The 13,091-nt window shown below is 29.3% G+C and overlaps 1 protein-coding gene across 2 annotated transcripts in view; it reads left to right on the top strand.

Moving 5' to 3' along the window:
* Positions 1 to 1,103: 1,103 nt before the first annotated feature.
* The window catches only part of LOC113387673 (putative helicase mov-10-B.2), a 39,186-nt gene continuing 27,198 nt past the window's right edge, over positions 1,104 to 13,091 (top strand). Inside the window, exons 1-6 of one of the 2 annotated variants that reach the window (XM_026625031.1) lie at positions 1,104 to 1,304; positions 1,379 to 1,538; positions 7,411 to 7,510; positions 8,095 to 8,287; positions 8,391 to 8,515; positions 10,459 to 10,574. In XM_026625031.1, the coding sequence (XP_026480816.1) occupies positions 1,411 to 1,538; positions 7,411 to 7,510; positions 8,095 to 8,287; positions 8,391 to 8,515; positions 10,459 to 10,574 (662 nt within the window). In that variant the 5' untranslated portion in view covers positions 1,104 to 1,304; positions 1,379 to 1,410. Of the gene's footprint in view, positions 1,309 to 1,378; positions 1,539 to 7,410; positions 7,511 to 8,094; positions 8,288 to 8,390; positions 8,516 to 10,458; positions 10,575 to 13,091 lie in introns of both variants that reach the window. The other variant, XM_026625032.1, reaches the window with a different exon arrangement.

The following is a 13,091-nucleotide window of genomic DNA, read 5'->3' as shown; positions in this document are numbered from 1 at the left end:
GCAAAGGCAGGTCTAGCCGATTCGGAGATACGGAGAAAAGAGTGCAGAAAATAGAAATCGAGTTTTTGAGAGGACGGAGCATCCGATTTGAATGATTCAAAAGATATTCAATTCGTAATAATAGAAAGAAGTGATGATTAGTTTTTGGTAAAGGCATGTTCAGCCGCTACGGAGATACGGCGCAAAGAGTGCAGAAAATAGAAATCGAGTTTTTGAATAAACGGAGCATCCGATTTGAATGATTCAAAAAACATTCGATTCGTAATGATGGGGAGAAGTAGTGATTAGTTTTTGGCAAAGGCAGGTCCTGCCGTTTCGGAGATACGGAGTTAAAACTGGCAGTTTTTGAGAGAACTAAGCATCCGAATATTTAGAAAACTTTCTTAACTTAAAAAAAATGTTGATTTCTAAAAAATATTATATTTGAATACAAAAAATAATTCGAATTATAATTCTATTTCTTGCTAAAGTTCTCAAATAAATATATATATATATACTTCAAATAAATAATTTTAACTTTGCAATTCAGTTTATATAATTCTTAAAAATATAAGATAAGGTCCTTCATTCTAACTTTGCTTGATCAAGGTTTGTTTATTAACTTTTCATGTAAACATATATATTAAGCGTCCAATTTATAAGCTCTTATATTTCGTCTATAAAATACGAATAATGAAAGTTACAGTATTTATAATAATCTTTTTGAAAGCATTTTAAATTCCTCGAATTTTTCATTTAATCATAATTTTATTACGGTATAGGTAGGTTCCAGCAATTTGCCTTAAGACACGGTGCCATACACCACTAGTTTATAAAATAATTTGAAAATAACGAATTTTTTTAAAAAAAAATACATTGACATGAAGTGGGTTGCAGTTGTAAAAGTTTGAAGAATAATTTTAAATAAATATAAATCTTGGACTAAAATAAATAAATAATAATAAATAAATAATTATTATTAAATATATAAATATATAAATTTATTTATATATTTATATATTTATATTTATATTTTTTTTAATTTATATTTTGTGATTAACTTCACGTTGCAAGCCCTGTCCCTCCAAAATGCACATTCTGTTTCTTATCTGTCAATCGCCATTCGGTTAAATTATGATTTGTTCTTTCTGAGTTCGCATTTATTATTCTTAAAGCACACATCGACGCCGGTGTCATGTGAGGCTTCTAGTTTATTTAAAATCACACCTTTTTCAATTCTTTACACCCTCATCAAAATCAATCTTTAGTGATTATTGAAATTCTAAAATATCGTTGCAATCAAATCAGAAGACATAACCTCAAAAGTATGTATGTTGATAATTGATAGTCTTTTGTTAATAAATGACTCTTCTTTGACAAGTTTGTTATTTTGTTACAGAATCTGTATGTTGTGTTAAATTCTTAAGCAAGATGGAATATGATCAGCAAGTTGCTTGTAGTCTTTGCTATTTTACTGGGACTGAGCAGGAGTACGAGGCACATAAAACTTGTGCTTTGCATGGGTTTAACTTTATATTGAAGTACTTCTCGGATAAAAGGTGAGGGGAAAGGAACTAATTTGGTAATTCTAGTCAATTTTTTATTGCATTTATCGGATACAACTTGTATTGTATAGCTTGAAACTTTGGTATCGATCAACACACTCAGCCTTGCTAGTAAACCAAATCACTTTTGAAACTTATATTTATATTACAATATTGATATCATTATAAGCAAAGCTTACATAATTAGGTTGGGTTCATATAACATTCTGTTGTCAGTAAGGTTGGGTTCATATAAAATTATCTCGTCAGGAAGGTTGGGTTCATATAAAATTCTTCGTACACTTATGGAAATTGTAATATCTAAAAGTAAAGGTCAACGTAAGATGGTTTGATTTACTACCTAAGTTATTTGTGACTATATTTATATTTATATTTATACAACACAATTATACAATTATAGATATTAATGCTACATAACTTAAATTAATAGATAATAATACATTTTATATTAAATGAAATATAATTTACAAAAAACAAATGTTCACTCAAAATCTTATTCTAATTTTCACAGAATAATTTACTAAAAGTTATAACTCGAATACTTATCAATAGAGTAAAAAACTTGCTTTTTAGAAAATGTGTTGAGTAATTTATAAAATTTTCTATTTTCAACTTCTCTAATATCTAGTGACAGCTTGTTGTAAAGCATTATGCCCATCTAAGGTATTAAATGTAGAGACAATTTTCAATGTGGGACCTTTTACAAGTTTATGTCTTGTGTCATAATAAACACATTCGGGATTTGGGCTTAAATTAAACAGGTTGCCATTTTTTTTTATAAAACAGAGGGTGATTAGGAGAAAAATGCATGGAACGGGTAGATTCTTGTGATCATGGAAGAAAGGTCGACAAGATGTAGTGGACGAAAGGGAAAACATAACTCTGAATGCTTTTTTCTGTAATTGAATTACTGATGTTAGTCAGTTAGGTGAAAAACCCCCAAAATTAAATGCCGTAAATTACATTAGAATAAAAATATGAGTAATAAATAGTGAAAAGGCTCTCTTTGCTTACTTTCATTTTTAAATTACGAAGCATAAAGCAGGTTTTTGATAATTTAGAATTCAGAGTGTTAATTATGTGATGATCCCATTTCATATTGTTACTAATATTTATACCAAGAAATTTAGTATTATTCAAAAACTCATAAGTGTTATTATTAAAGATGTACCGGTTATAACTTGTATTGTGTTTGAAACTTTGATATCGATCAATTTATATCCACACGCAGCCTTGCTAGGAAAACAAATCACTTTTGAAACTTGTATTTATATCATAATATTGATTTCATCATTATAAGCAGAGCTTACACAATTAGATTGGGTTTATATAATATTATGTTGACTTCATATAAAATTCTTTGTACACTTATGGAAATTGTAATATCTAAAAGTAAAGGTTAACGTAAGATTGTTTGATTCACTAGCTAAGTTATTTGTGCAATTGCAAATATGATTTGTAGATTTAGATTACAAAAATTAACATGATACATTATCTTTTTTGATTTTAACTATTACAACTTTCATCATATCAAAAAATCATGTGTTGAACTTGTCCAATATTTGAGCAAGTATACACGATTGATAAAATTAATACAAACTTAGTATGTTCATTGATATTGATATGTGATTACTATAAATTTATTATATATTTTGGAATTTTATATGAACCCAACCTTACTGACAACATAATTGTATATGAACCTAACCTTACTGACGAGAATATTTATATAATCCCAACCTTACTGACGAGAGAGTTTTATACGAACCCAACCTTACACAAAGCTTACACAATTAACTACATTTTTAGAAATTGTAATATCGAAAAGTAAAGGTTAACGTAAGATCGTTTAATTTACTAAGTTATTTGTGCAAGTGCAAAAATGATTTGTCGATTAGATTACAAGAATAAACACAATACAATATCTATTTTAATTTGAACTATTACAACTTTTATTATATCAAAAAATCATGTGTTGAACTTGTCCAATATTTGATGAAGTATACACTATTTATAAAATTAATACAAACTTAGTATGTTCATTTGATGTGTGATTACTATAAATTTATTATATATTTTAGAATTTAGTGTAACCTAACCTTATTGACAAGAGAATTTTATATGAACCTAACTTTACTGACGAGAATATTTTATATAAACCCAACCTTACTGACGAGAGAGTTTTATACGAACCCGACCTTACACAAAGCTTACACAATTAACTACACTTTTGGAAATTGTAATATCTAAAAGTAAAGGTTAATGTAAGATTGTTTGATTTACTAGCTAAGTTATTTGTACAAGTGCAAATATGATTTGTAGATTTAGATAACAAAGATTTAACATGATACATTATTTAGTTTAATTTAAACTCTTAGGACTTGCATTATATTATAAAATACTGTATCAAACTTTTCCAATATTTGAGGAAGTATACACAATTGATAAAATTGATACAAACTTAGTATGCTACACAATACTATACTACAAATTTATTATATATTTTGGAATTTAGTGTAACCCAACCTTACTGACGACAGAATTGTATATGAACCTAACCTTATTGACGAGAGAATTTTATTAGAACTTCTGCTTATAATGATAATATCAATATTGTAACATAGTTTGTGTCGTTTGTTTGAAACTTTGGTATCGCTTGATTATTATCCACAATCAGTAAACCAAATCACTTTTGAAAGTTGTATTTATATTACTATATTGATATTATCATTATAAGCAGAGCTTACACAATTAGGTTGAGTTCATATAAAACTCTCTCATCAGTAAGGTTAATGATTTATATAAACTGAATGATTTATATTTATTTATATACAATAAAATATTTTATTAATTATTATATTAATATTATTCATTCTTGTATTTTTTTCTAGTAATTTATATTTAAATATTATATTACATTTAAATATAAATTATCTCGTCAGTAAGGTTAGGTTCTAATGAAATTCTGTTGTAAGTAAGGTTGGGTTCATATAAAACTCTCTCGTCAGTAAGGTTAATGATTTATATATACTTGATGATTTATATTTATTTGTATAAAATAAAATATTTTATTAATCATTATGTTAATATTATACATTCATTTATTCTTTTTCTAGTAATTTATATTAATATTGTTCAATTAAGTAATATATTTATATATAAATTCTCTTGTCAGTAAGGTTGGGTTCATATAAAACTCTGTCGTCAGTAAGGTTGGGTTCATATAAAATTCTATCGTCAGTAAAGTTAATGATTTATATATACATGATGATTTATATTTATTTGTATAGAATAAAATATTTTATTAATCATTATGTTAAATATTATACATTCATTTATTCTTTTTCTAGTAATTTATATTAATATTGTTCAATTAAGTAATATATTTATATATAAATTCTCTTGTCAGTAAGGTTGGGTTCATATAAAATTCTCTCGTCAGTAAGGTTGGGTTCATATAAAACTCTCTCGTCAGTAAAAGTAATGATTTATATATACTTAATGATTTATATTTATTTGTATAAAATAAAATATTTTATTAATCATTATGTTAATATTATACATTCATTTATTCTTTTTCTAGTAATTTATATTAATATTGTTCAATTAAGTAATATATTTATATATAAATCCTCTTGTCAGCAAGGTTGGGTTCATATAAAATTCTTCATACACTTATGGAAATTGTAATATCTAAAAGTAAAAATGAACATAAGATTGTTTGATTTACTAGCTAAGTTATTTGTACAAGTACAATTATTTTTTATTATTTATATATATATATAATATATATATATATATATACATTATTTTATTATGAAAAATAGTTTTCATATTTTATATATACATTTCATTTGACTATTTCATTAATATAATATCTATTATAATTGTTATTATGATTTGTGAATTTAGATTACAAACATTAACATGATACATTATTTTTTTTAAATTAAACTCTTAGGACTTGCATTATATTATAAAATAATGTATCAAACTTGTCCAATTCCCCATATTTGGGGAAGTATACACGATGCTATGATAAATTAGTAAAATTAGTACAAACTTAGTATGTTCATTGATATTGATATGTGATTACTATAAATTTATTATATATTTTGGAATTTAGTGTGAACCCAACCTTACTGACCAGAATATTTGTTATTACTTCTATTGTTACTTCCATATAATAATAATATATAAGTAATATTATTTTACTTTATTACTTCTATTCAACTTAATTTAATTCTCAAATCTTTTATACACGATTGATCTATTTTTAATACTATTTTAAACTATTTTTAACATTATTTCAAACTATTTTTAACTTTATAAACCTAACCTTGCTGACGAGAGAATTTTATATGAACCCAACCTTACTGACGAGAGAGATTTGTATATAAATATATTACTTAATTAAACAATATTGATATAAATTACCAGAAAAAAAATAAAAGAATGAATAATATTAATATGATAATTAAAGGAATATTTCATTGTATATAAATATATATAAATCATTAAATCTACAGATAACAATTTATTGGTAATTAAATAGTTTATATATAATTAAATGACTGGAATAATTAATAATAATTATTATATATATATATATATATATATATATTTATTAAGTCTGTTAATATATAATTAAAAAAGAATTATTTTACAGAGTACTAAGATTTGATATAAATACGAGTATATTACTTAATTGAACAATATTAATATAAATTACTAGAAAAAAATAAAAGAATGAATAATATTAATATAATAATTAATGAAATATTTTATTGTATATAAATAAATATAAATCATTAAGTTTATATAAATCAATAACCTCACTGATGAGAGAGTTTTATATCAACCTAACCTTACTGACGAGAGAATTTTATATGAATTTAAAATCTGAATTTCTTTTGCTTTTTTGTTTTAACTTTTAATTTAATTTGCTCGTCAGTAGAGTCTTTTTATAATATCATATTCATATATTTAATTTGCTCGTCAGTAGAGTCCCTTTCCTATTTTTTTTATCTAGATACTTAATTTTGCTCGTCAGTAGATTCTCTTTTCTAATTATCTATCTAAATATTTATTTTGCTCGTCAGTAGAGTCCCTTTTCTAATTATCTATCTAAATATTTATTTTGCTCGTCAGTAGAGTCCCTTTTCTAATTTTCTTTACATTTTTAATTAGCTCTTTTGATAGTCATTTTCTATTTTTTTATCTAGATATTTAATTTTGCACGTCAGTAGACTCCTTTTTCTAATTCTTTATTTAAATATTTATTTTGCTCGTCAGTAGAGTCCCTTTTTCTATTTTTTTATCTAGATATTTAATTTTGCTCCTCAGTAGATTCTCTTTTCTAATTATCTATCTAAATATTTATTTTGCTTGTCAGTAGAGTGCCTTTTCTATTTTCTTTTTATCTAGATACTTAATTTTGCTAGTCAGTAGAGTCCCTTTTTTAGTTCTTTATCTAGATACTTAATTTTGCTCGTCAGTAGAGTGACTTTTTTAATTCTTTATCTAGATATTTAATTTTACTCGTCAGCAGAGTCCCTTTTCTAGTTGTCTATCTAGATACTTAATTTTGCTCGTCAGTAGAGTCCTTTTTCTAATTCTTTATCTAAATATTTAATTTTGCTCGTCAGTAGAGTCCCTTTTTTAATTATCTATCTAGATATTTAATTTTGCTCGTCAGTAGAGTTCCTTTTCTAATTTTTTTTTTTTTTTTTTTTTGATCAAACGATTTCATTCATTTCGTCTATTAGAAATTTAGTTTTCTTTTACATTTACTTCGAATAAATCCAGCAATAGTTTCTAATAATGAAAATATTTATAATAATTGTATTTATATATTAAAATTTAGATCATCTATAGTCAAAAATCGTCATGGAGTCATCATCGAGACAGTTTGTTGCAATCAAAATGTTTCACACATGGATAATCTGGGAACAAATACCATTACTGTAAGTTAATACTTTTAATTAAATTTAATAATTTCAATTTCAATTGATTATTTTTTTAAATTTCATTCTATTTATTATCTTCTATCATACCTTAGAAAAAATTGATGTGTGTGTGTTTTGTTTTTTGTTAGCGAAGGAAATGTTTTTATTTTTCTCAGACTAGGTCTTTTGCCTGGGTATGTCAGACTCAATATCGAAAATAAATCGGATTTTAATGTCGAAAATAAATCTGATTTTGATTTTAATGTTAGCTAAAATTCCAAAGCTCACTTGTATACTTCACATAAATTATTTAAACTTTGCAATTGAATTTTTATAATACTTAGAAATATGAGATAAGGTCCTTCTTCTTAAGTCCGCTTGATTAAGTTTTGTTTTTTGGTCATCATCCTTTTTATAAGCTCTCCTATTTCATCTATAAAATACGAATAATTAAAGTTACAGCATTTATAATAATCTATTTGAAAACATTTAATACTTCTCTAATATTTTGTTACGGTACGGGAAGTTCTAGCAATTTGCGTTAAGGCACTATGCCATACATCACTAGTATATATTTTAATTTATCATTTAATTTATTTCAGTTGGGAAGGAATGATATAAATTTGAGCACCACGATCGAGCTAGAATATAGAATAGTAAATTATCGATCGAAAGGAATTGTTTATTTAAGAAATGTCCTGCAACTTCATCCACAGCCAAATTTTAAAATGTTTCATAAACGTCAAGAACACATGGAAAAGAATTGGGATGATAATATTATAAAGATCCGTCCCAGTAAGTATTTGAAATATATATACATATAAACATATATATATATATATATATATATATATATATATATATGATTCTATAATTTATACATTGTATATTTTTATAGAAAGGGAATATATTGTCAGATTAACATTTTCTGGACCTGTGAAACACATTAGTACGTACAGAATGCCGCTGGCTTTTGTATTCCAAATTGAAACAGAAAGAACATTTACTTTGATTCGTGAAATGGTAAATATAAATTATACGCTATTATAATATTTTATATTATATATCATATTATAATTATATAAATTATATATATTGAAGGTATAATTATAAATATAATCATACCTTGCCACTTATAGGTAATTCATAGGTAACTAGCTGATCATTTATCGCGTGTGTCACGAAATATACTAACAAATTAGTAGATTTATATCTATGAACTTAATTTATATTTTTATATTATACTAGCTAACCCGGCAAACGTTGTTTTGCCATAAAAAATATTTCTAGTGAAAAATGTTTAGTACGAAAATAACTAACTGATTGCAAATGTGGTGTAACAAAATATATGAATAGTTTACCCACTGCAAAGCATGCCACATATAAATGTTCCAGGGTCATATTAATAGTCTTTGCAATTGATTTAGTTTAAATTGAAATTGGTGGCACATTTAAAATTTCTAGATTTTCGTATATTATTACCGCGCTTTTGCATTAATTCATTAATTTTTGAATTCCGAAGCAAAATCCGATAATTCATTTTTAAATCCTATACCTATAGTTTTCTATCAAAAACTGTTGGATCTTCAGATTCCAATATTCAATATCTTTATTTTTTTTGCATAAATTGCTCTTTATGCAAACCATTTATCAACTAATACTGTTTGCGCATCGGAAATATTTGTACAATGGGAAAATGGTGAGGGTGGACAACCCTTGATAAAAATAATTTAATTTTTAAGTAAAATTCATGCTTTATGATAAGGTCAAGAAAATATGTATCAAAATTTAATAAAAAAACACTCACTGGCTGAAAACGTGGTGAAAAATTATTCGATTACTAAAATGGCTAGTATGGAATAGAGATTTGTGGAAGAAGGGTTTCTAAATCCCGCATTATGAAAATTAAAATTAGAACTAAATTGATTTCAAAATTTTTAAAAAAAGTAGGGGTGGACATCATAATAACAGTTATAAGTATTTTTCAACCCCACATTAAAAAAATTACAGTAAAGAAAATTGAGCTCAAAATGGAAAAAAAGTTATTGGACAACCCTTATTAAAAATATATTGTTTTTCAAAGTAACCTTCAAGCATTTTTATATATTCAAAAAACTTTCAACAAAAATTATGTCAAATAACAGTTCAAATTAAAATTAAAAGAAAATTGATTCCAAAATTTTTAAAAAAGGCAGGGGTTGACAATTCTTGCTAAAAATAAATAGCATTTTGAAGTAAAAAGAGTTGCATGTATTATTCAATTCCGTATTAAAAAAATAATAATAAGTCAGCCCTTATTAAAAATTAATTGTTTTTCAAAGTAATATTTAAGCATTTTTGTAAACTCAAAAAAATCTTAACTGAAATTATGTCAAATAATAGGTCAAATTAAAGTTAAAAGAAAATTGATTTCAAAATTTAAAAAAAAGGCAGGGGTGGAAAATCATTGATAAAAATAAAGAGTATTTTGAAGTAAAAAGAATTTCATATATTTTGAATTTAAAAAAATAAAATGAACAAAATTGACCCCAAAATTAATAAACGTATTAGGGTTAACCCTTAATAATAATAAATTGAATTTTCAAGTAAGATTCAAGCTTTTTCTCCAAGCTCTCAAAAATCTGAAATAAAATTATGTCAAAAATATTCAATGACTCGCGGTATAAAAAATGATTGTAAAAAAGTAAAATCTTAGGGTTGCATGTATTTTAATGCCACATTATAAAAAAATAACAAAAAAATCAGTCCAAAAATCACAAAGAAATTAAGAGTGAACAACTCTTATCACTTAAGGATATGAACAATAGTTACCGATTCTCAGATCTACTGAATACGCATATTTCAAAAAAAATTATAATAATCGGTAAAGCCGTTTCGGAGGAGTACGCCAACGAACTTTATGATACGCAAATTCGATGTATAAATATCGTTTGAAATATGTAATTTAATACTGGTGACATCTACAGGTTGTCGTCATCGAAGATGTATCCAAAGACGAAACTGCTGAACAGAGAAATAATATTAGAAAGATATACACAGGAAAGTCTTGGATTAGTTCAGAAATTGTTCCTGCTAACCTTACGTAAGTAATTATAATCAAAAAATGTTATATTTATATTCTTTGAAGCTTACTGTGGTTTTGTTGTAAAAACTTGGTCTTGCAACCAGCTTGATATCGAGTAGCAGTGGTATCATTTATAGATATTTATCTTCGATATGGATATTTTTGATCTCAGATGACTTGCAACACTCTGAGACTACTTGCAACACTCTGAGACTACTTGCAACACTCTGAGACTACTTGCAACACTCTGAGACTACTTGCAACACTCTGAGACTACTTGCAACACTCTGAGACTACTTGCAACACTCTGAGACTACTTGCAACACTCTGAGACTACTTGCAACACTCTGAGACTACTTGCAACACTCTGAGACTACTTGCAACACTCTGAGACTACTTGCAACACACTTAGACGACTTGCAACACTCTGAGACGAGTTGCAACACTCTGAGACGAGTTGCAACACTCTGAGACGAGTTGCAACACTCTGAGACGTCTTGCAACACTCTGAGACGTCTTGCAACACTCTGAGACGTCTTGCAACACTCTGAGACGTCTTGCAACACTCTGAGACGTCTTGCAACACTCTGAGACTACTTGCAACACTCTGAGACTACTTGCAACACTCTGAGACTACTTGCAACACTCTGAGACGTCTTGCAACACTCTGAGACGTCTTGCAACACTCTGAGACTACTTGCAACACTCTGAGACGTCTTGCAACACTCTGAGACGTCTTGCAACACTCTGAGACGTCTTGCAACACTCTGAGACGAGTTGCAACACTCTGAGACTACTTGCAACACTCTGAGACTACTTGCAACACTCTGAGACTACTTGCAACACTCTGAGACTACTTGCAACACTCTGAGACTACTTGCAACACACTTAGACTACTTGCAACACTCTGAGACTACTTGCAACACTCTGAGACTACTTGCGACACTCTGAGACGAGTTGCAACACTCTGAGACTACTTGCGACACTCTGAGACGAGTTGCAACACTCTGAGACGAGTTGCAACACTCTGAGACGAGTTGCAACACTCTGAGACGAGTTGCAACACTCTGAGACGAGTTGCAACACTCTGAGACGAGTTGCAACACTCTGAGACGAGTTGCAACACTCTGAGACGAGTTGCAACACTCTGAGACGAGTTGCAACACTCTGAGACGAGTTGCAACACTCTGAGACGAGTTGCAACACTCTGAGACGAGTTGCAACACTCTGAGACGAGTTGCAACACTCTGAGACGAGTTGCAACACTCTGAGACGAGTTGCAACACTCTGAGACGAGTTGCAACACTCTGAGACGAGTTGCAACACTCTGAGACGAGTTGCAACACTCTGAGACGAGTTGCAACACTCTGAGACGAGTTGCAACACTCTGAGACGAGTTGCAACACTCTGAGACGAGTTGCAACACTCTGAGACGAGTTGCAACACTCTGAGACGAGTTGCAACACTCTGAGACGAGTTGCAACACTCTGAGACGAGTTGCAACACTCTGAGACGAGTTGCAACACTCTGAGACGAGTTGCAACACTCTGAGACGAGTTGCAACACTCTGAGACGAGTTGCAACACTCTGAGACGAGTTGCAACACACTTAGACGAGTTGCAACACACTTAGACGAGTTGCAACACACTTAGACGAGTTGCAACACACTTAGACGAGTTGCAACACACTTAGACGAGTTGCAACACACTTGATTTTCTTTGCAACACACTTGATTTTCTTTGCAACACTCTGAGACGACTTGCGACACTCTGAGACGTCTTGCGACACTCTGAGACGTCTTGCAACACTCTGAGACGTCTTGCAACACTCTGAGACGTCTTGCAACACTCTGAGACGTCTTGCAACACTCTGAGACGACTTGCAACACTCTGAGACGACTTGCAACACTCTGAGACGACTTGCAACACTCTGAGACGACTTGCAACACTCTGAGACGACTTGCAACACTCTGAGACGACTTGCAACACTCTGAGACGAGTTGCAACACTCTGAGACGAGTTGCAACACTCTGAGACGAGTTGCAACACTCTGAGAGGTCATGCAACACTCTGAGACGTCTTGCAACACTCTGAGACGTCTTGCAACACTCTGAGACGTCTTGCAACACTCTGAGACGTCTTGCAACACTCTGAGACGTCTTGCAATACTCTGAGACTACTTGCAACACTCTGAGACTACTTGCAACACTCTGAGACATCTTGCAACACTCTGAGACGTCTTGCAACACTCTGAGACGTCTTGCAACACTCTGAGACGTCTTGCAACACTCTGAGACTACTTGCAACACTCTGAGACTACTTGCAACACTCTGAGACTACTTGCAACACTCTGAGACTACTTGCAACACTCTGAGACGAGTTGCAACACTCTGAGACGAGTTGCAACACTCTGAGGCGAGTTGCAACACTCTGAGGCGAGTTGCAACACTCTGAGGCGAGTTGCAACACTCTGAGGCGAGTTGCAACACTCTGAGGCGAGTTGCAACACTCTGAGGCGAGTTGCAACACTCTGAGG

Source organism: Ctenocephalides felis, unplaced genomic scaffold, assembly GCF_003426905.1.
Source record: "Ctenocephalides felis isolate EL2017-DRISC unplaced genomic scaffold, ASM342690v1 CF-g0.4_SCAFFOLD_03572, whole genome shotgun sequence".
Lineage (NCBI taxonomy): Eukaryota > Metazoa > Arthropoda > Insecta > Siphonaptera > Pulicidae > Ctenocephalides > Ctenocephalides felis.
The sequence above is the reverse complement of the archived record's forward strand: the minus strand, read 5'-3'. Positions and strand labels throughout refer to the sequence as shown.